Source organism: Phyllopteryx taeniolatus, chromosome 2 (assembly GCF_024500385.1).
Source record: "Phyllopteryx taeniolatus isolate TA_2022b chromosome 2, UOR_Ptae_1.2, whole genome shotgun sequence".
Taxonomy (NCBI): domain Eukaryota; kingdom Metazoa; phylum Chordata; class Actinopteri; order Syngnathiformes; family Syngnathidae; genus Phyllopteryx; species Phyllopteryx taeniolatus.
Window position 1 is genome coordinate 25911864 of NC_084503.1, and position 23291 is coordinate 25935154.

The 23291-nt window shown below is 44.2% G+C and overlaps 3 protein-coding genes across 12 annotated transcripts; 2 read left to right on the top strand and 1 right to left on the bottom strand.

Moving 5' to 3' along the window:
* Positions 1-146: 146 nt before the first annotated feature.
* On the bottom strand, positions 147-12541 carry sdr42e1 (short chain dehydrogenase/reductase family 42E, member 1). Of its 6 annotated transcripts, none has more exons than XM_061765541.1 (3): positions 12506-12541; positions 6787-6857; positions 147-3924 (listed from the first exon to the last, which is right to left on the bottom strand). In XM_061765541.1, exons 1-3 carry the CDS (start codon positions 12524-12526, stop codon positions 2826-2828), a joined length of 1191 nt encoding a protein of 396 aa, XP_061621525.1. In that variant the 5' UTR covers positions 12527-12541; the 3' UTR covers positions 147-2825. The 6 variants fall into 6 exon arrangements, with proteins under 6 accessions (XP_061621525.1, XP_061621524.1, XP_061621521.1 ...); XM_061765540.1 differs by lacking the exon at positions 12506-12541 and adding an exon at positions 7425-7484; XM_061765537.1 differs by lacking the exon at positions 12506-12541 and adding an exon at positions 7267-7418.
* On the top strand, positions 7489-15509 carry LOC133474151 (arylamine N-acetyltransferase, pineal gland isozyme NAT-10-like). 4 transcript variants are annotated; one of them, XR_009787372.1, is made up of 4 exons: positions 10557-10679; positions 11698-11845; positions 12483-15294; positions 15387-15509. XR_009787372.1 is itself a non-coding variant. In XM_061765543.1 (2 exons), the coding sequence occupies exons 1-2, from the start codon at positions 7552-7554 to the stop codon at positions 13358-13360; spliced, it is 915 nt and encodes a 304-aa protein (XP_061621527.1). In that variant the 5' UTR covers positions 7489-7551; the 3' UTR covers positions 13361-15234. The 4 variants fall into 4 exon arrangements, 1 of the variants encoding a protein (XP_061621527.1); XR_009787370.1 differs by lacking the exon at positions 11698-11845 and having other exon boundaries at positions 10590-10679; XR_009787371.1 differs by lacking the exons at positions 10557-10679; positions 11698-11845 and adding an exon at positions 11872-12404.
* A 65-nt stretch (positions 15510-15574) lies between these two features.
* On the top strand, positions 15575-22991 carry cnep1r1 (CTD nuclear envelope phosphatase 1 regulatory subunit 1). 2 transcript variants are annotated; one of them, XM_061765545.1, is made up of 6 exons: positions 15575-15671; positions 15967-16038; positions 16111-16184; positions 17489-17598; positions 22571-22625; positions 22707-22991. In XM_061765545.1, exons 1-6 carry the CDS (start codon positions 15647-15649, stop codon positions 22746-22748), a joined length of 378 nt encoding a protein of 125 aa, XP_061621529.1. In that variant the 5' UTR covers positions 15575-15646; the 3' UTR covers positions 22749-22991. The 2 variants fall into 2 exon arrangements, with proteins under 2 accessions (XP_061621529.1, XP_061621528.1); XM_061765544.1 differs by lacking the exon at positions 15575-15671 and adding an exon at positions 15682-15880.
* Positions 22992-23291: the final 300 nt, after the last annotated feature.

Here is a 23291-nt window from a genome sequence, read left to right on the forward strand (position 1 = left end):
GGGGCCAAGGCCATGCAGCTGAACAGGACAGGTTTTAAAAATATTAAGAATAAATTTCCCCATTAAATTGTTCTGGAAGGAGTATTATATGACTGGAAACAAAGTTTAAAGGCAAATAAACAGAAAAGGAAAAAAGTACATATTAATGAAGCATGTATGAATCAGTTTTATTAAAAGGCTCTTTTACAAATGGTTCATTTCCACATTTATAAATAGTACGCAATATTATTACAATTCAAAAATGGTAACACAAAACAAGCGTTTGTCAAAGAGGTAGGTACCAATGCTGAAATTCACTTTATATGGAATGTAAACATGGTATTGTTCACTTTTGGATTACTTTTTCCCCCCCATGACTTTGCAGCAGAGCGGTAGAAGATGATGGACTTTGCAGCAACTAGCAGAAGAGAACAGTGTGTTAGGCCCAACTAGATCGCTGCCTAAAGTGGGGTACGCAGAGATGACAATTGGCCAAATTTGAAAATGTCCCTTCGCTTCCGATCAAAGTTAGCAGAGGCTTGAATGATTGTCAATTGAAAAAAAAGCCAATATTTTTGAGAGGTAAGTAAAAATAAACAAAAGAGATCATGTTTTTGGCACAACCCTCTGATAACTGGGGTTGTGGCTGTGTTCAGAATTACCTAATCACATTCTAATTCATGTTAAATGGGAGTCCGCTCACACCTGCCACCATTTAAAGTACCTGTGATTAACCCTAAAGTTCAGATGTTCTAGATTTGTTCCTGACATTTTTGTAGTCACATCTTACAAGTCATGGTATTCAGAGAATTTATAACATACCATCAGGGGATCTCATTTTTCTAAAGGTATCTGTCAAGAGAAGGGTACAAAATAATTTCTAACGCTTTAAATATACAATAGAACAGTGGTTCTCAACTGTTGTCAACCAGGGGCCTGCATTTTCCTATTGTTGCAAAGTCGCTTCATAGAAGAATCAAGAATGTACTTGTCTGAAGATAGCCTCTGAAAATATATGTACAGTATAATACATTTGTAAATGCCATTTAAAATGAGTTTGCTGTCCGCCAAAAGCATACTACTCGCCATGACGTTCGCCAGCCAAAGGCTGAGCTGCACTGGCTTTGTTTACGGCGTAAACTAGTGGCTAGAGAACAAGGAAGTAGCATTCCTTGTCACTTTCCTAGTATGTTCCGTGTGGGAACTTATTACTCCTCTGTACTGTACCAGAAAAATCAGAATAAGAATACATAATTATTTTACTAGCTATCTGCGACCTACCCATAATGGGTTTGTGACCCACTTTTGGGTCCCGACCCACCAGTTGACAGCAAGAAAACTGGTCAGGGAGGGTGCCAAGAACCCAATGGGGAACACTGAAGGAGCTGCGGGAATGTCTGATAAATACTGGCTGTATACTACATGTGGCAATCTCCTGTCTTTCATGTCTGGGCTATGGGTAGGGTGGCAAGATGGAAGCCTTATTTTACAATTTTAAAAAAACACGTGAAATCTCCCAAATGCATATGGGAAAATGTGTTATGGTCCAATGAAACTTTTTGGTCATAATTCCAAAACGTATGTTTGCCGCAAACAACACCATTCCTCACCAAAAGAACACCATACCTACAGTGAAGCATAGTCGTGGTAACATGCTTTGAGGCTGTTTTTCTTCATCTGGAACTAGGGCCTTTTGTCAAAGTGCAGGGTTCAACAATTCCAAGTAGAAGTCTGTGTCAGGCTGTCAGCAAATAACCTTCAGGCTTCTGCTAGAAAGCAAAAAAATGTCAGGAAAAGCCTGCTATAAAACAGCTTTTTGGGGCTTAATCAGAGGCACAATAAATGGTGGCAGGTGTGTGCACAGTCCCATTAAACATGAGTTTAAATGTGACTGGTTAATTCTGAACACAACCAAATTCCCAGCTGCAGTCCCCTCCAAAAGTATTTGTTTATGGGATAAGTTCATTTGTGTCCCAATACTTTTGATCACTTGAACAGTGGGTGGGTTCAAACAAAAGGTGCTCTGTCCTGAGTTGTTTAACACATTGAGATGTAAATACCATGAAATAAAAGCTGGAGTATGATCTGTAACCCAAATGTTTTCAGTATACAACAAAAACAAAGGAATTGACCTGCCGTTCCAATACTTTTGGAGTGGACTGTATAAGCGGCTGTGCACACATGTGCAACTACATTTATCTCAGTTGTTTATTTTTATCTACCCTCCCCAACATTTATTTATTTCAATTGGGTTGTACAGGTAATATTAAGGGTGGAATTTTTTAATGACTGAAACAAAACCGAAAATGCACTTTTGGGACATTTTTGGCTGAAAAAATGTTTTGGTAAAAAATTCGGTGCATCACAGCCCTTGGGTAAGACACTCAACACCAATTTGCTCCCAGTGGGCCTGGCAGCGCCTTGCATGGCAGCAGCTGTCCAATGGTGTAAGAATGTCTGCGTGAGTGGGCGAATGTGAGGCTTTATAAAGCGCTTTGGGCACTGTATGGTGTGGATTAAGTGCTATCTAAATGCACCCCATTTACCATATTAAACTGTGGGATGAGATCATGGTTTGTGGTACATGGTTACTCATGGTTTCAACTACTGGGAAATACTGTATATAGGAAATTGAGGGGGAGCTTCAATTGCATGTGTTGTTTTGCTATTCGTGGTAGGGCTTGGTCCTTAGCCCCATGTGCAGCAGGGGGTTTACTGTAATTCTTGATTCTCGGGGTATTTTCATGAAAGCATGTCATAGACATGATTCTAACACCTTGGAACTGTTTTCAATTGTGAAAAAATGCATGTCTCCTTTAAAGTTCAATACAGTACACATAACATCATCAGCTGGCGACAACTGGTAGAAATGAGAGAACAGCGGCCATAAATGCAGCAACGACCAGAAGGTTCACCACCTTTCGACTGACATGAGAACTTTGCCGTTTTCTCCCATACCCCCTGCTCCGGAACCACCAAACAACCTCATCCAGGTCGTACTCCTTGGGCCGGTACCCGAGCTGGGCCTCGGCCTTGGCTGTGCTGAAGTAGTGCGTCACCCCTGTCTTGTAGACCTCAGTGCGTGTCAGCAGCGGCTGAAAATCGTAGAATGGTGCCACGAGGCGGTGGACGGTTTCAATGAGGAAAGCGGCGAAGTAAACCAGGGCGACAGGAAGGCGCAGCGTTGGAAAAGGGTATCCTAAACCTTCCACCAGGGGTCTGAAGAACTCAAAGTTGTTGACGGGACGGCTGTCGGAGATGAAGTAGGCCTGGCCGGCGGCGCAGTGGCACCTCTGGGCGGTCAGAGCAGCGGCGGCGAGCGCGTGCGCTGAGACCAAATTGTCCACGTGGACAAACTCCACCAAACTACCGGCTTTCCCATAGATGAACCTGAAGATCCCTTTTTCGATGTAGCCCACAACCCTGGGGAGGTGCCTCTGCTCCCCGGGCCCGTAAATTCCGGCCGGGCGCAGGGCACACGTCCTCAGGATCCCAAAACCATCCTTCAGCGGCGTTCCATTAGCTTTGAGGACAGCCATCTCCGCAATGGACTTAGTCCGGGAATAGTGGTCCGGGTGGAGATGGAGCGGCAGGTACGGGAGGCTCTCGTCTCCGTTTTGTATCTCCTGACCTCCGAAGACCACGTTGAAGGTGCTGGTGTAGACGAGCCGCGGTACGCTGCACTGAACGCAGGCCTCCACGACGTTACGGGTGCCTTCTATGTTTACCTCCTCGATGTGAAGCCGCTCCAGCTGCTCTCGGCCAGACATGCCGTAGGAGGCCACATGGAACACGCAGTCCACACCGGTGACCGCACTCGCCACCTGCGCGTAGCTGCGGATATCTCCTTGGACAAACGTAATTCCCTCTGGTACATCTTCCTTCGGATGGATGACATCAAACAGGATGACCTTGGCGCCGTTTTTATGCAGGTGGGCTGCCAGGCTGCAGGAAGGGGCACGTATTCAAAATGATTGATAATCAAGAAGGCAAACAATTTCCTGGCAAATAGATATTTGATTAATAATTTTTTTAAAGTCTATGAATTTAGATTAGTTTTACGTAAAGTACTGTGTATATGATATAATGGCAATACAGGTAATTTTTTCAACAACAAAAAAGTTACTTACAAAATTATATTTACAATTAATCAACTAACCAATTACTCAATTAGATAAATGAATTAATATTAATGAAATTTTTTTTTAAAAACAATTTAAGGAAAAATACATCAGCCTTGGATACTATTTTTGGTAGGTCGGAATTAAAAAATGTTTTTTAATGATTGATAATCAGGAATGGCTTTTTAAATAACGTAGTAAATTAACACATTTTATGCTCTTGATTATTATATAAATGTTGGTATGGCAACACAGGTAATTTTTTTACAACAAAAAAAAAGTAAAAAATGTTAAATTGTTTCCATCCATCCATCCATTTTCTGAACCGCTTCTCCTCACTAGGGTCACGGGCGTGCTGGAGCCTATCCCAGTTATCTTCGGGCAGAAGGCGGGGTACACCCTGAACTGGTTGCCAGCCAATCGCAGGGCACATACAAACAAACAACCATTCACACTCACATTCACACCTACGGGCAATTTAGAGTCTTCAATTAACCTGCATGCATGTTTTTGGTATGTGGGAGGAAACCGGAGTGCCGGGAGAAAACCCATGCAGGCACAGGGAGAACATGCAAACTCCACACAGGTGGGGCCGGGGCGTGAACCCCGGTCTTCATAACTATGAGGCAGACGCTCTAACCAGTCGTCCACCGTGCCGCCTTAACTTGTTAAATGTACATTTAAAATGTATTATATTAGTCAATTGTTTTAATGTATTCTTTACAATCTAAAATGTATTTAATTTTGTTAAATGTACATGTAAAATGTATTATATTACTCAGATTTCTTATTTTATTTATAATAAATCAAATCGGAAACATTTGAAGAATTGTCTAAAGGATCTACAGTTAAAACCAGATATGTCTTAATTGGGATTAGCAAAGTTATTTCTATATTATATTTGCTAAATGAATATTGAGAGGGCGGCACGGTGGACGACTGGTTAGAGCGTCAGCCTCACAGTTCTGAGGACCCGGGTTCAATCCCCGGCCCCGCCTGTGTGGAGTTTGCATGTTCTCCCCGTGCCTGCGTGGGTTTTCTCCGGGCACTCCGGTTTCCTCCCACATCACAAAAACATGCATTAATTGGAGACTCTAAATTGCCCGTAGGCATGACTGTGAGTGTGAATGGTTGTTTGTTTCTATGTGCCCTGCGATTGGCTAGCAACCAGTTCAGGGTGTACCCCGCCTCCTGCCCGATGACAGCTGGGATAGGCTCCAGCACGCCCGCGACCCTAGTGAGGAGAAGCGGCTCAGAAAATGGATGGATGGAGGTCTTTTTTTTCCCCAACAACAAAAAGTTAAAATGTCCATCCAGCCATCCATTTTCCATACCGCTTATCCTCACTCGGGTTGAGGGTGTGCTGGTGCCTATCTCAGCTAACTCTGGGCGAGAGGCGGGGTACACCCTGAACTGATAGCCAGCCAATCACAGATGTTAAAATGTGTATATAAAATGTGTACAATTGTTAATTTTAATTTGAATAATAAAATAATTCATGGGCAGCACGGTGGCTGACTGGTTAGCTAATATGCCTCACAGTTCTGAGGACCCGGGTTCAAATCCGGCCTCACCTGTGTGGAGTTTGCATGTTCTCCCCGTGCTTGCGTGGGTTGTCTCCAGGTACATCCCCAAAACATGGATGGTAGGTGAATTGCCCCACATGCCCCCCCCCCCCCCCCTTGTGATTGGCTGGCGACCAGTTCAGGGTGTACCCCGCCTCTCACCCAAAGTCAGCTGGGATAGGCTCAGGCACGACCATAGTGAGGATAAGCGGTTCGGAAAATGGATGGATGGATGAAAATAATGAATTATAATTTGTATTACTTATTATTAGTTTAATTACAATTAAACATTTAATAAAATACACATAGTATATACTTCCTATTTGATATTTTTCTAAACAAAAAAAAATTAATCAACATTTTTTAATGAGAAATGCTGACTAATTACAGAAGCGTATTGCTGCCACACCAAAAAAAAATGTTTAGTATCACATTATAACGTGACAAGTTTCATGTTATAACATGGCAAGTTTCACGTTATAAAAATAAAACAAATAAAAAAAATAAAATAAGTCTGAGTGTTTAAGAAGATTTAAGATTGGAAAAGAAGACACAAATATTCATATTCATCGGGCTTTGCTAGCGACCTGTACCGGACGTTATTGCTACGAAACGGTGGGTGTCTCCAGAATGGATAGCTCGGCTCATTTAAACAATTTGATTGAGTTCTATTTCATGCTTGGGTTGAGATATGATGAGATTTTACAGTTATTGAGCTCAGTGGATGGCGTTGTAATAAGTATGGGTATTCTCAGACGTAATTTAAAGTGCATGGGACTACAAGAGGAGGAATCACGTTATAACATGAAATTGATCACGTTATAATGTGAAACATAGCACGTTATAACATGAAACTTATCACGTTATAACATGAAATGTATCACGTTATAATGTGATACGAAACCTTTTTTATTGTTTTGTTTTGCGTACAAAATGAATGAACAAATTTGAATTACCCAATTTCATTTAAGCCTAAACCGATGTGGTGCCGCCATCATGTGGTGAGCACTGGTAACGAAAAAATAAATAAATAAAAAAGCTTCGAATTCCATGTCCAATAAGATTATTACATGGTTTGATTATAAGAGTAAATACAAAAAAATATTTAAAGGACGTCTTACCGATAGCCAAAGTATCCACATCCTCCTGTTATCAAGCAGGTTTCCGCAAGCGCAGTTTCCATTACGGATGTCTGAGATGTTATTTTAAGAACATTAGACATTGTACACAGATTTCAGACAAGCAAATAAGTGGTAAAAAAATATGGCATACATGTAAGAAGCCGTTTGAATTTGTAAACTCGTAACTAGCACGCGCTAGCACTGTCATGCTAATTTCACGTAAATCGCTATTGAGCATAGCACGTGCAAGCTAGCAACAGCGTGGTGTACAGCCCATAACATTAGCAGTAAAAATAATAAAATTACATCGGTCATAACTTAAAACTAAATCACAGACATTACCCAGCGTATAGAATGAACCGATTTAAATGTGCGTTGAGCAGCCCTAGTTTGGTTAAAGGTAATTAAGCCTTACTGCTTGTGGCTGGCGACACGACGTCTCTTCTGTGACGTAAGTTTACGCAAAAAAAGTGGCGTTACCATAAACTCGCTTGGTCCAGCTTGTTACTTGACATTCATATTTTATAAATAAGTATTGTACATATCATATCAAACAATTATAGGACACAAACAAAATATGCGAACTGTAACAAATACAATATAATAAAAGGATAGCAAATACAAATACATCGACGAACCCAAATTCATACACTCGATCAAGCTCACGCAAGCGGTTGCCCAGAAGTGATGAGAAGAATAAGAAAGTAAAGTTCATATACTTGCTTCGTTCGAATCAGTCTTTTACTTTGACAAGAAACAGCGGATATGGGGACATACAGCAAAACACTTACGCAACAAAAAGGTAGGGGGCTGTACAACTGAAGTATGGTGGCATTATGTAAATTATAAATGTGTACAGGACGAGAGTATAAGTGAGGGGATACACAAGCGATTTGCATATTCATGAGTTATTTGTTGCAGTAAGGGGTGTGTGCCTGTGGAAACATGCAAGTGAATTGATACCGTTTTACATGCACAAAGACTGACAGAAGTGTCCTGTAATTGCTGTGGCCGCACCGCGGTGGCTGAGGACCCCACCCAATCAATCGAGGGGGTCCACCCGAGAGCAGACACGTCCCACACCGAGGGACCCAGGGCGGTCCGCCGGCCCCACCGAGGCGCCCGACAACCGGCCACCGAGCGGGGGCCGCAGGGACCCAATGCCCCCCCCCCAAACAACCGGCCCCACCGTCCCACTGCCAGGCAGTACTGCCTAAGCGCCTACCACCCCACCCACGACCCACCACCCCCCAGAGATAGGTGTATGTGGTGCATTAAAACATGGGGAGTGTGTGTGATGCATTTAAAATCCAGGGAGGCAGACAGGGCGGAGGGGCAGGGCGGACGAACTGGGACACAGCACAGATGTACTGAAACCCAATCGGACACCCACACCCTCCCGATCCCATACCAGTCCCCCAGGAACCCTTTTCTATGTGTATGTGCCCAGATGTGGTTAGTGAGAAATATATACAGTGAATGGTGTGAGTGTGTGCTAAGTGAGTGATTAAGAGACATGGCTCCCGCAGGTCAGGCCCACTAGGCCAGACAACCACCGACGAAGAGGGCCATCCCACCCAGACCCGCAGCACCAGCCCCGGCCCCCGCCAGCACCCACTACCCGCCCTTGAGCGTGGGAGGTCCCACAGCCCGCAGGGGACCGCCCGGCTCACCCACGGGAAGAGGAAGAGGCGACCGCAGCGAGACGCAAGGAACCGAGAGAAGAGGAGGAAGCAGGCCCGAGGAGCGACAATAAATTATTATTGCCATTTATTCATGATAACTGCTACCTTGCACAATAGAAATCAACAGATCTACTACCAAATAATCCAGAGAAAAAAAATCCATGGCACGCCTGGTCATGCAATGTACTACGATAGAATTGCCATATCATTCCTGTCTTCAGTTATTCATGATAACTGCCACCTTGCACTTCTTCTTTTCCTTTTGGCTTGTCCCGTTAGGGGTTGCGACAGCATGTCATCCTGTTCCATGGAAGCCTATCTCCTGCATCCTCCTGTCTAATACCAACTGCCCTCATGTCTTCCCTCACAACATCCATCAACCTTCTCTTTGGCCTTGCTCTTACTCTCTTGCCTGGCAGCTCCATCCTCATCACCCTTCTACCAATACGTATACTCATTATCTCTCCTCTGGATGTGTCCAAACTATCGAAGTCTGCTCTCTCTGACTTTTTCTCCAAAACATAGAACCTTGGCTGGCCCTGTGATGAGCTCATTTCTAATCATTCCGAGCCAACCTGGTCACCCCGAGAGAGAACCTCAACATTTTCATTTCCGCCACCTCCAACTCTGCTTCCTGTTGTCTCTTTAGGGCTACTGTCTCTAATCCATACATCATGGCTGACCTCACCATTGCCACTTCCTGGTCTACCACACTTGCCTCTTCTACTCTCCCTTCTCTCTCATTTTCCTCATTCATCAACTCCTCGAAGTATTCTTTCCATCTAGCTAGCACACTGATGGCACTAGTCAACATATTTCCATCTCTATCCTTAATCACCCTAACCTGCTGCACATCCTTCCCATCTATATCCCTCTGTCTGGCCAGTCTGTATATATCATTTTGTCCTTCTTGAGTGTCCAACCTGCCATACATGTCATCATATGCCTCTTGTTTGGCCTTTGCCACCTCAACCTTTGCCCTATGTCGCATCTCAATACTCTGCCATTGTCTTCCCAATCTTCCTCCCCACCACCAGAGTCATCTTACACATCCTATGCTGTCTAGCCACATTCTCCCCTACCACAACCTTACTGTCGGTAACCTCCTTCAGATCACATCGTCTGCACAAGATGTAAGGGGTGTGGCCTCGTGAGTGACGTCAAAGCTTTGAGTGAGTCCTGTTAGCCGTTCACCACGCATTTAGTTCAGTGTCATCATCACCTCCATGCTCCTTGCGAGTGCTTTCATTTTGATTTTGTGCGTTTGATGTTTGTCACGTTCGATAAACATACAAGTGTATCGGTAAATGTTGCACTCGTCAATCAAGGTACCGCTGTATGTTGACCCTGAAGTTGTCAAAATGGCCGCTGAAAAGTATATTGGACTTTCTGACTTTCTTTCATAGTACCAAAAGAAGAACTGTACTTTCATTTAACAAAATCATCAAGCATGACAATGCACCATCTCGAAGAGATTCCATTAATCCTGACATGTACAATACTCACGTGGGGCGCATGCCATGGACTTTTTAAAATATATATTTTAATTACTAAACTCTATTATACAAGTTCTGTTCATTTCTGGTGACACGGTGAACGAGCACATCTGCCTCACAGTTCTGAGGACCAGGGTTCAAATCCCTGTAGCGCATTACTACCCACCTCTGGTTAGATGTTTCCCACTAACCCTAACCCACCCTAATCCTAACCCATCCTAAACCTAACCATGACAAACATATTTGTTTTTATTTCGTACAAATGTGATACATGTTTGGGACGGTGATTTATTTACGTCAGCGTGGCCTGCCCTTCCTGCGGCGCAGGAGCCAATCATATTGCAGTGGGCCGTGTCCTGCCTAGAAACTGCGTGGGAATCCTAATCACACGTCAATGCGAATAAAGTGACTGAAAGGCATCAGCGACTTTGTCATCCTTGACAATATCCGAGAGCGTTACAATATGAAACAATACAGGACAGCTGTAATAAATACTATAAAGGATAGAAAATACATTGTGGAAAACAAATTCCTCCATTTGGTCAAGCCGACCCACGAGTTTCCCCATAAGTGTTGGAAAGATTTAGAAAGTTCGCCTACTTGTTTCCTTGGAGGTAGTAGTTTTATTTTGAAAAACAATAGCGGATGTGAGTAAACAGAGTAAAGCTACCTTGACTTTTTGGGTTGGCCGCATCACTTTCGCAACGAAAAGGTAGGGTGAAACTAGAATTACAAATCTAACACGTAATATAACTTCTTAACTGACTGGTGCAATACATGAATAAATCCATACATACCACTACTGCAAGCATACACCTTAGCTTTAATTTGTGCAACGACGCAGGTACTCTGACACCTACTACAAAGTCGACGTACGAAGACGAAAGTTTTGAAAAAAATAAATAATTATATATATATATATATATATATATATGTATATATATTTATTTATTTATTTATTTTTTGTTCTTGTAAAACAAAGTTTAGAAAAGCAGTGAACGAAAATGCTGACTTGGTCTAAATGAATACAGAGGGGAGTTTGGGAGTGAAGATCGAGAACCATTACGTCATCAGACATGCTGGCCAATTCTCGTACACGCCCTTTAAATCTTTGAAACATACACACAACTCAACGCTATCACAAGTTACCGTATTACAACTAGAGAATGGTTACTTTTATTGATGAGTTTTGTCTCTCAGCCACATACCCGTCCATCCATCCATTTTCTTTCCTGCTTATCCTCACTAGGGTCACGGGCGTGCTGGAGCCCATCCCAGCCATCTTTGGGCGAGAGGCGGGGTACACTCTGAACTGGTTGCCAGCCAGTCACAGGGCACATACAAACAAACAACCATTCGCACTCACATTCACAGCCACGGGCAATTTTAGAGTCCTCAATCAACCTACCATGCATGTTTTTGGGATGTGGGAGGAAACTGGAGTACCCGGAGAAAACCCATGCAGGCACAGGGAGAACATGCAGACTCCACACAGGCAGGGTCGGGATTTGAACCCTGGTCCTCAGAACTGTGAGACAGATGTGCTCGTTCACCGTGTCGCCAGAAATTAACAGAACTTGTTTAATAGAGTTTAGTAATTAAATTTTATATATTTTTTAAAGTCCATGGCATGCGTGTGAGTATTGTACATGTCAGGATTAATGCAATCTCTTCGAGATGGTGCATTGTCATGCTTGAAGATGATTTTGTTTGTCCAATATACTTTTCAGCGGCCATTTTGACAACCTCTGGGTCAACATACAGCGGGACCTTGATTGACGAGTGCAACATTCACCGATACACTTGCAGATGTTTATCGAACGTGACAAACATCAAACGCACAAAATCAAAATGAAAGCACTCGCAAGGAGCAAGGAGGTGATGATGACACTGAACTAAATGCGTGGTGAACGGCTAACAGGACTCACTCAAGACTTTGACGTCACTCACGTCACACCCCTTAAAGGCACACATCAACACAGAAATATACTAGTGTGTGTGTGTGTGTCACTTTGGTCTTAATTACACTTTATAAAATCAGTTATTTTATTGTTTTATCATGTTTTTTTAAATATTTGTATTTTACAATACAGCGCTATTTGTCTACTAAACCCATGTAACAAAAAGATTCTGGTGGTCAACTACACGGACACCTTGCTCCCATTTTTTAATGCACATAATTCCCATGTTCTTTCTAAGGACCGATGGCTAGATAAAATAAATTTGGCAAAATACCTGGGCAAAAAAATGCCTCCACAAAATATGACAGGTACTCTACTTTCACCTTCGCTGCAAGGTAACAAACATAAACTGTGGCCGGATGTTGTAAAGTTTGCTGCCGATGTCTAGTGGCGAAATACCTCAAACTTTCTCGTTATTCAAATTTTTGTTCGCAACGCAAAGCAAAACATCGACGGCTCGTAATTGAAAAACATTTGTAAGTTGGGGCACACGCAAATTAATTTACCACTTTATTATGAATACAGAAATATCGCTCATGTGGTTTCTTTTGCAGGGGAGATGAACCTCGAGGAGTACTTCCAAAGAATCGGGTTCCATGGCCCGCGCAACAAAGCGGACCTCGCCACACTGAAGCTGATTCACAAGTGCCACATCATGTCCGTCTGCTTTGAAAACCTTGACATGCACTGCGGCGGCAGGATTGTCATGGACATTGAAGTCATCTTTGACAAAATAGTCTGTCGAGGCCGTGGCGGCTGGTGCATGGAGAACAACTTGCTGCTGTCCTGGGTGCTTAGAGAAATGGGCTACGAGGTCACCGTGTTGGCTGCCAGGGTGTTCAACCGCACCATCAGTGACTTTTCCCCCATGGAAGGTCACCTCATTAACAGGGTGGTGATTGATGGGAAATCCTACATAGAAGATGTCAGCTTCGGGGTGTCGTCGCAACTGTGGGAGCCGTTGGAGCTCGTCTCCGGGAAGGAGCAAGTCCAGGTGCCGGGCACGTTCCGTCTCACGGATAAAGGGGACTTGTGGATTCTGGAGAAGACTGACAGGAAGCCGGAGATTCTCAATCCAGACTTCGCCGATTCCAATCTGGTGAACAGGCAGCCGACCAGGACCTTGTACTGCTTCACCCTGACGCCCCGCGACGTCGGATATTTCATGGACGCCAGCCACATTCTCCAGACGGATCCTGCATCGCTGTTCATCAACAAGTCCATCTGCTCCCTGCAAACACCCACAGGCTTCAGGGCCTTGATTGGCTGGACCTTCAGTGAGGTCACATACCAGGCCGAGCGGGGCGTGGACGTCTACGATATGAAGAACATGGCCGATGAGGAGATGGAGAGCCTTCTGAGAGACAAGTTCAACATCCGTTTGCCCAACAAACTACAGCCTGTGAACACTCAACATAAGTATACACTCTAAAACACTGGTTCCTAAACTGAGTCCAAGGGAGCCCCGGGCGTCTACGAGCCGTAGATTGGGGGTCCGCAAAATAATTTGCAATAGATTTTTATGTCATTAAAAAGTGTATAGCGATGTATCAGGACCAGCGCGCCAATAAAACAAACTTAATAAACCTGTTTTTAAAATATGACACTAGGATATTTTCATAACATGAAAGTATTCCCATTGTATTCTCAAATTCGGCTATTCATTGATTATTTTCAGAACCTATTCCGTATCCACCATTATTCGCTGACAACATGCCCTAGAATCCCACAAGATAGCGCCAAAGTCCCATCTAATAGAAGAATAGAGCTTTCTAGTGGTATCGATAAACATTTATAAACCTTGATGGGGTTGTCTAGCTCACGTTTTTGGGTTAAAAAAAAAATTCTATCCATCCATCACATCCGTTTAACGTACCGCTTATCCTCTTTAAAAAAACATTATTTGTTTCCATAACAATACAACTTTTTTTCTCAAATAGGCAATTTTTTCTTATTGCATTTAGGGGTATACATGGGATTATGTTTGATTGGTGTTTTGGATTATGAGCAATTTCTTGGAATAAATTCACCCCTGTCCTGGCCGGGACTGAAAAAAAGCTTGAGAATCCCTGCTCTAAAGTTTTGAATTAACATAAGATAAGCATAAACTACACATAAATTAACAACAAATAAGTAATTGAAGAATCAGAAACCCTTTCATACTGCCTGAAAAAGCTGTTTTTTTCCCCAGCCGTTTCCCCCGTGTGCTTTGCCATTAACGGAGCCGACGAGAAAACGGGGGAGGATGTCGACCTGGAAAATGTTCTTTTTCTTTTACACTCCATGAAAAAGCTATCGTATTGCCTCATTTGCCCATGTTGTACAGCATGAACAACCCGTGTTCCCAACTCATTTTCAGGCGATGTTGCTTGATGACAGGTCCCTGTTGCTAAATGACGTTACCATTGCCTAATGATGTAATTACATAGTTTAGAACATTACATAGATTATTACATGGTGACATTACCTAAATTGACCAGCGCTTTTATTTTCAGGAGTAATACAGTATAAGCAAAGCTTTATAGGCTTTTTTGATTTGTATTTATCTTACACTGTATAAATTTGTATCTACATGTATTTGATTGGTTTGAAATGTGGTTGTTCAAGGATTTAGATGTATCAAACAAATTTAGCCACCAAAGAAATACGTTTCCTGAAAAGTAATCTTGAAAACCTTTTGCAAAACCGGCTTCATTTTCATCTGCAGTGAGTGAATGAGTGCATTAGTCGTGTTAGGATTATTATTTTGGGTGATTACTGAAGGCTTAGCCCTTTTCAGATTGTTAATGATACTGTGTGTGACTTTTTCACCTCTTAACCAAACAAAATTTAAAAGGAGCTACATTTGTTGCCATTTGCTTTTTTTGAGGGGATTTGCTATTGTAGTCTGGAAGTTGCTAAATCGAGCAACAAAAGTGCTAATTTGGTTTAAATGTAATGAACGGATTAATGGCATTTCAATTCATTTCAATGGGGAGACTAGATTTCATATACAAGTAAATTGAATTGCGAGCATGATCACAGAATGAATTAAACTCGGAAGTCAAGGCTCCACTGGATCTGCTATATGTGGAATGTCATGTGACCAAACCGGAAAACAGGTTTGCTGACTTCCTGTGTATGCTGTGATTGAATATAATGAATATAATTAATTCAATTTGATTACTTTTTTCATTTTGAATGAATGTAACAACAGGACCTTTTGATGTTTACATCATGAATACATGAATACATCCTGTGTAAAAAAAAAAAAGACAGTGTCGACGTTTAATATTTCTACAGTTGCTTTGACCGGGTCTCCTGCCATTGGACTCCGCCAGTCACCTGGACCGGAAGAAAGTGCTTCGACCTATTGCCGAATGCAAGGTGGTTGCGCATATCATATTTAACACATTATAAATATGGTTATTTATATCTATAGCGCATATCGCCTATAAATAATCTTTTTGGTGCATTAGCTTGACTCTATACCAGCACTGTCAAAAAGCGGCATCTTGTCTCAAGGCCAGGGACTGCATCATGCCTGGTAATAGGTCCACAGCGACAAGAAGGCGGTGCTTCATCTCACGCAATCCGCCAATCGGGTGAGAGTTGTTCAAACAGCTGCTGCTGATAGGCCCTTTCCGCCTGTCTTTCATGCAAAGGAGCGTGAACGGGACAGCCCACAACCAGCATGCCTGCTGCTTGGGGAACCACCACGTGACCTCGAGTCGCAGACATGAATTCACTGGAGCAGGCCGAAGGTAACATGCCGGAAAAGCGCTTTTCTTTAACAGTCAACGTCTTTAAACAGCGACCTATTCGGTTGCCAGTTAAACATGTCGATATTTGACGAAGGCATTAGAATGAACGCGGCACTAAAATAACCCGAGTCGTTTCCCTACGTCGTTAGCATGTAGCATTGTGGCTGAGCTCGCCCAGATGTGCACACAATCTACTCAGTACACATACGGTATATATATGACACGTGTGTGCATATAATGTAACATTTAAGGTCTTATTAATCTCAATTTTACTACTGTATCATTACTCCATCAGATCTGAAAGCCTTTGAGAGAAGACTGACAGAATATGTCTCCTGTTTACAACCTGCAACAGGCAGGTGGAGAAGTAAGTCATGCAAAACATAGACACCGCTTTATTATTTGTGGTAATAATGTCTTTATTATTGTTTCTTCTCAGTGATTTTAATCGTGGTATCAGTCTGCACAGCCACCGGGGCTTGGAACTGGTTGATAGACCCGGATACACAAAAGGTATGCGTTAGGGTGTTCTTTGAAAGTGGACATAGAGTATTATGGAAAATTTACTTTGTTTGCCTTGTGTACAACTACTTGGTTTTTGCCAGACTGTGACACAACGGTGCAGTTAATTTATAATAATACTTGACTTGGCATCTAGGCCGAGTGATTGTCCCCCATTTTCAAGCAACAACAGTGAAGCAAAATAAGCACATCCACTTCACTAATTGATTAGTGTAATTTGGTAGCTTGGTTGACGAAGTGCTGCCCCCACCAGTGGAAAATAAAATAAAATCTTCCATTGTCCTGATTACAGGCTTATCACTGATACTGTGTGCTAATAGTAGTGCCTCGCCTCATCACAAGCCTCAGTCGTCATGCTAACAAAAGCCAAATCCTAAAATAGAGGGTGAAAACTGTGCTGTAATCCTTGATCCTTTGGTGAAAACATGTCTCAAACATGTTAAAGGGCACATTTTATGGAAAACCAGATTTTTAATATCTTTTATACAAATGGTTGGGGTGATTTCCCATAAATGACATAACCAAGTAAATAAAACCAAGTAGTGAATTATTACGTAACTAATTTACATAGTACTGCCCCACACCGGCTTTCTCCGCCCACAACTTTGCAGCTAGGCTGGGTGAAGATGTGCCAGCAAGCAATGTTTGGACGACAGATAAATATTATCATCAAAGTCAAAAGCTAAGCAGGCAGAGGGAGGTTTGTGTTTGGTGATGTGTCTGCTACACTTGCAGAACAGTGTAGTAAGTGTAATTTGGTGACTTGGTGATAAAGTGCTGCCTGCACCAACCTTTTTAGTTTTCTTTACATTGTGGACTAATGGTAGCAGCTTGCCTCATCACCAGCCCTGGTTGTCATGGTAACAAATGCTGTACTCGGCATTGACTGCCCTCTCAAAACAGGCTAAGTTTTGTGAATCTTAAAAAATGGTTTGAAAAATGTCCTGTAATTTTTAATCGTTGGGGCGGTTTGACAAAGCATACAGTACATGCATTTTGGAGTGCTTAACGTTTTCACATTTTGTGTGGAAAATGTTAGGCCTTATTCCAAAATGGATTAAAAAAAAATTCCTAAAAAATCTACAGTCAACATCCCATAATGACAACTTGAAAATGCAAATGCATTAATAAAAACAATAATTTTTACAATTGCAGTCCATGCTGTCCTTGTGTAAACGTTGAAACAGGGGAACAACTGTAAATGGCAGAAAAAGTCCTTTTCTTTAGCTCAACATGTTAGGAGAGTGAGAACTGTGACTGTAACACATTGTGCCTTTGCTCCTCTCCTTCTGTAGGTGTCTTTCTTTTCATCGCTGTGGAATCATCCCTTCTTCACCATCAGCTGCGTCACGCTCATCGCGCTCTTCTTTGCCGGGATACACAAGCGCGTTGTGGCACCGTCGATGTATCCTTTTTCTCTTTTTACGCACACAGCAGAAATATCCAAAGTCAAACTTGAGGTTAATACTCATTTAGAAGAGGTTTTTCTCATAAGAAATATTGTCAAGGGAATTAATCTGTTTAGGGTCACACTTTCACGTGTCACCATTGCAAATGTTTTAAATAAATACTAATTAAAAAAAAAGAATCAACTAAAATGATAAAAAGGCAAGCTAAAAAGCAGGGGATTGTGTATAGGTAAGGTATTTATTTGAGGCCTTCATTTGTCCAGATTTTCATCGGGTTTTTTTTGTCACTCTCCAAATAAATACTTAATTTAAAAATATAATTTTACAAAAAGTATGTATTATGCATAAACTATATGTTTATTACAATGTAATATTCAACAAACTATGATATTTTAGAATACATTTAAAAAATAATCAAATTAATACAAATTGGGGGGAAAAATACATTAAACAAAGGTAAAAGAAATAAGAATTTTTTGTGCAGCTAAATTTAATCGTAATTACCACTAACCAATTATTTTTAAGTTAAAAACGAGTGTGTTCAAAAACATTTTAGCAGCTCGCTGAATGTTAATAATATCAGCCATCATTACTTGTTTGCATTTGGCCGGTTCTTGTTTCAGACTGCCTTTACTTTATTTTTATTCCTCATTCACATAGTTTTTTGAAACATAATTTTTTATGTAAATCCTGTAAAGTGATCTCCAGGGACATGAAAGGTACCTCAAATAAAATGTATTATTATTTATTTATTTACTGTCCAGGCAATATTTTAAGTCACATTTAATACATACTAATTATATATTATTCATACAGTATAATAAACCTAACTTAAACTAACCATTTGAAGATGCTTGACTAACATTTTTTTGTTTTAACGTTGATATTTAAATAATTGTATTGCTCATACGTACTGTACTGAGTAGCCTGACACTCACCTTTAAAGGAACCTGTGTTTTAAAATCTCCTAACTCCCGTGGTTCCAAGCGTGTTCGTTTTCGTGAAAGAACTTCTTTCACAACAATGTATCAAAACCAACCAATTTATTCCTGACAGAGGAGTCTATACATTTGCAGAGCTCTGGGTTCGTAACTACCCTATCTTATCCTTAGCAGATAAAGTAGTCGAACTGAAACTATCTGATTCTACCCCAGACTTATACAATGTTTCAAACAGGCCAGTATATAATCGCTGTCATCTGATTGGTCCGTAATCTGACGTCATCGTTGTCCTGCAGAATGATGACCATTTGATCTGGCTCCAGACTTCTGCTCCAGGTGTCGCCTGCAGATGTCGGCTCACATTCCTGCATTCAATGTTTATAGTGGCTCCCCGCAGTTCCTTTCTTCCTTGAGATGTGTCTCCAAATACCACCTGATGGGGGGGTTTTCCTGCAATAAAACTCCTACCCCCTTATCTGATTATACTGTAATACACATCCTCTTCCAAACTAGTTAGACCCTGAAACTCTATATTATATTCAATTACATATAGAATTACCCCTCCTTGAGCCGTCACCTTGTCGTGGTGGAGGGGTTTGTGTGTCCCAGTGATCCTAGGAGCTAAGTTGTCTGGGGCTTTATGCCCCTGGCAGGGTCACCCATGACAAACAGGTCCTAGGTGAGGGACCAGACAAAGCACAGCTCAAAGACCCCTAATGATGACGACAAACAATGGACTTCGTTTTCCCTTGCCCGGACGCGGGCCACCGGGGCCCCCCACTGGAGCCAGGCCTGGTGGTGGGGCTCGAAGGCGAGCGCCTGGTGGCCGGGCCTGCACCCATGGGGCCCGGCCGGGCACAGCCCGAAAGGGTAACGTGGGTCCCCCTTCCCATGGGCTCACCACCTGTGGGAGGGGCCATAGGGGTCGGGTGCAGTGTGAGCTGGGCAGTGGCCGAAGGCGGGGACCTTGGCGATCCGATCCCCGGCTACAGAAGCTGGCTCTAGGGACGTGGAATGTCACCTCTCTGGCAGGGAAGGAGCCCGAGCTGGTGTGTGAGGTCGAGAAGTTCCGACTCGATATAGTCGGACTCGCCTCCACACACACCTTGGGCTCTGGTACCAGTCCTCTCGAGAAGGGTTGGACTCTCTTCCACTCTGGAGTTGCCCATGGTGAGAGGCGCCGAGCAGGTGTGGGTATACTTATTGCCCCCCGGCTCGGCGCCTGTACGTTGGGGTTCACCCCGGTGGACGAGAGGGTAGCCTCCCTCCGCCTTCGGGTGGGGGGACGGGTCCTGACTGTTGTTTGTGCCTATGCACCAAACAGCAGTTCAGAGTACCCACCCTTTTTGGAGTCCTTGGAGGGGGTGCTGGAGAGCGCTCCCGCTGGGGACTCCATTGTTCTGTTGGGGGACTTCAATGCTCACGTGGGCAATGACAGTGAGACCTGGAAGGGGGCGATTGGGAGGAACGGCCCCCCCCGATCAGAACCCGAGCGGTGTTCTGTTATTGGACTTCTGTGCTCGTCACGGATTGTCCATAACGAACACCATGTTCAAGCATAAGGGTGTCCACACGTGCACTTGGCACCAGGACACCCTAGGTCGCAGTTCGATGATCGACTTTGTGGTGGTGTCATCGGACTTGCGGCCGCATGTCTTGGACACTCGGGTGAAGAGAGGGGCGGAGCTGTCAACTGATCACCACCTGGTGGTGAGTTGGCTCCGATGGTGGGGGAAGATGCCGGTCCGACGTGGCAGGCCCAAACGTATTGTGAGGGTCTGCTGGGAACGACTGGCGGAATCCCCTGTCAGAAGGAGTTTCAACTCCCACCTCCGACAGAACTTTGCTCATGTTCCGGGGGAGGCGGGGGACATCGAGTCCGAGTGGACCATGTTCCGCGCCTCCATTGCTGAGGCGGCCGACCGGAGCTGTGGCCGTAAGGTGGTCGGTGCCTGTCGTGGCGGCAATCCCCGAACCCGTTGGTGGACACCAACGGTGAGGGATGCCGTCAAGCTGAAGAAGGAGTCCTATCGGGCCTTTTTGGCCTGTGGGACTCCTGAGGCAGCTGATGGGTACCGGCTGGCCAAGCGGAATGCAGCTCTGGTGGTCGCTGAAGCAAAAACCCGGGCATGGGAGGAGTTCGGTGAGGCCATGGAGAAAGACTTCCGGACGGCTTCGAGGAAATTCTGGTCCACCATCCGACGTCTCAGGAGAGGAAAGCAGTGCACCACCAACACTGTGTATAGTGGGGATGGGGCGCTGCTGACCTCGACTCGGGACGTTGTGAGTCGGTGGGGAGAATACTTCGAAGACCTCCTCAATTCCACCGACACGCCTTCCCATGGGGAAGCAGAGTGTGGGTTCTCTGAGGCGGGCTCTCCTATCTCTGGGTTTGAGGTCACCGAGGTAGATAAAAAGCTCCTCGGTGGCAGGGCCCCGGGGGTGGATGAGATTCGCCCGGAGTTCCTAAAGGCTCTGGATGTTGTGGGGCTGTCCTGGTTGACACGCCTCTGCAACATCGCGTGGACATCGGGGACAGTGCCTCTGGATTGGCAGACTGGGGTGGTGGTCCCCCTTTTTAAGAAGGGGGACCGGAGGGTGTGTTCCAACTACAGGGGGCTCACACTGCTCAGCCTCCCTGGTAAGGTCTATTCAGGGGTGCTGGAGAGGAGGGTCCGTCGGGAAGTCGAATCTCAGATTCAGGAGGAGCAGTGTGGTTTTCGTCCTGGCCGTGGAACAGTGGACCAGCTCTACACCCTCGGCAGGGTCCTCGAGGGTGCATGGGAGTTCGCCCAACCAGTCTACATGTGTTTTGTGGACTTGGAGAAGGCATTCGACCGTGTCCCTCGGGGAGTCCTGTGGAGAGTGCTTCGGGAGTATGGGGTACCGAACCCCCTGATACGGGCTGTTCGGTCCCTGTACGACCGGAGTCAGAGTTTGGTCCGCATATCCGGCAGTAAGTCGGACTCGTTCCCGGTGAGGGTTGGACTCCGCCAAGGCTGCCCTTTGTCGCCGATTCTGTTCATAACTTTTATGGACAGAATTTCTAGGCGCAGCCGAGGTGTAGAGGGGGTCCGGTTTGGTGGCCTCAGTATTGCATCTCTGCTTTTTGCAGATGATTGTGGTTCTGTTGGCTTCATCAAGCCGTGACCTCCAACTCTCATTGGAGCAGTTCGCAGCCGAGTGTGAAGCGGGTGGGATGAGAATCAGCACCTCCAAATCTGAGACCATGGTCCTCAGTCGGGAAAGGGTGGCATGCCATCTCCAGGTCGGGGATGAGATCCTGCCCCAAGTGGAGGAATTCAAGTATCTTGGGGTCTTGTTCACGAGTGAGGGAAGAATGGAACGGGAGATCGACAGGCGGATCGGTGCAGCGTCTGCAGTGATGCGGACTTTGTATCGGTCCGTTGTGGTAAAGAAAGAGCTAAGCCGAAAGGCGAAGCTCTCAATTTACCGGTCGATCTTCGTTCCTACCCTCACCTATGGTCATGAGCTGTGGGTCGTGACCGAAAGAACAAGATCCCGGATACAAGCGGCCGAAATGAGTTTCCTCCGCAGGGTGTCCGGGCTCTCCCTTAGAGATAGGGTGAGAAGCTCGGTCATCCGGGAGGATCTCAGAGTAGAGCTGCTGCTCCTCCGCATTGAGAGGAGCCAGATGAGGTGGCTGGGGCATCTGATTCGGATGCCTCCCGGACGCCTCCCTGGTGAGGTGTTCCGGGCATGTCCCACTGGGAGGAGACCCCGGGGACGACCCAGGACACGCTGGAGAGACTACATCCTTCGGCTGGCCTGGGAACGCCTCGGGATCCCCCCGGAAGAGCTGGATGAAGTGGCTGGGGAGAGGGAAGTCTGGGCGTCCCTGCTGAAGCTACTGCCCCCACGACCCGACCCGGATAAGCGGTAGAGAATGGATGGATGGATATAGAATTACATATTAGAATATAAAGTATTCTATATTCCCTTCACCTTCCATTTCATTTCCTATTCTATGGTTATCATATTCTTCCTTGACCCTTTTCCCCCTCAGTATAGCTGCAAGGTGTCGGATAGTTCTAGCTGAATACAACATGTCCTGTGACGACGTGAGTCAATACAGATCAGTTTGCATACGTTTTCAAATCATTTCATGTGTCTAAATGTGTTAACTTTTTGTGTCTACGCAGACGGGGAAGCTTATACTTAAGCCGCGGCCAAATATCCAGTAGGTGTACGGTTGTGGGTGGTCAGAAAACATCGAGGGGACATTATTGTCATCGTGAAGAAGACATTTTGTCAAGGAGAGAGCGAAAGAGAGAGAGAGAGAGATGGACATTTTGTAACTGTGCTTATGTTGAAGCTGCTCAATTCCTCTTAACAGAAATGGTATGCGTTCATGGTAATTATGTATTTTATCTAAATGTTTATATTTTTTAAAACTAGCTACCTAATAAATCTAAGAGTTATGAAAATGTCTTGTTTATTTATTTTTTTATTTATGATGCTCCTTAGTCTCGAAAACAAGTAGAAAAGACGGATAAGAAAAGGAAGATAGGAAGGACGAGAGGAGGGAGGAATGATGAAAGAAAAGGATAGAAGGATGGATTAATGAAGTATATAAGCAGAGTATAAAAGGTATTAAATGGACAGTATGAAGAGGAGGATGGAAATAAAAACCAGGAAGGTTGGAAGGGAGGACTGAAACAAGGATGTATAAAAGGATGGGAGGAGGAAAGGAAAGCAAGGAAGGAAAGAATGATGAGAGAGGAAGG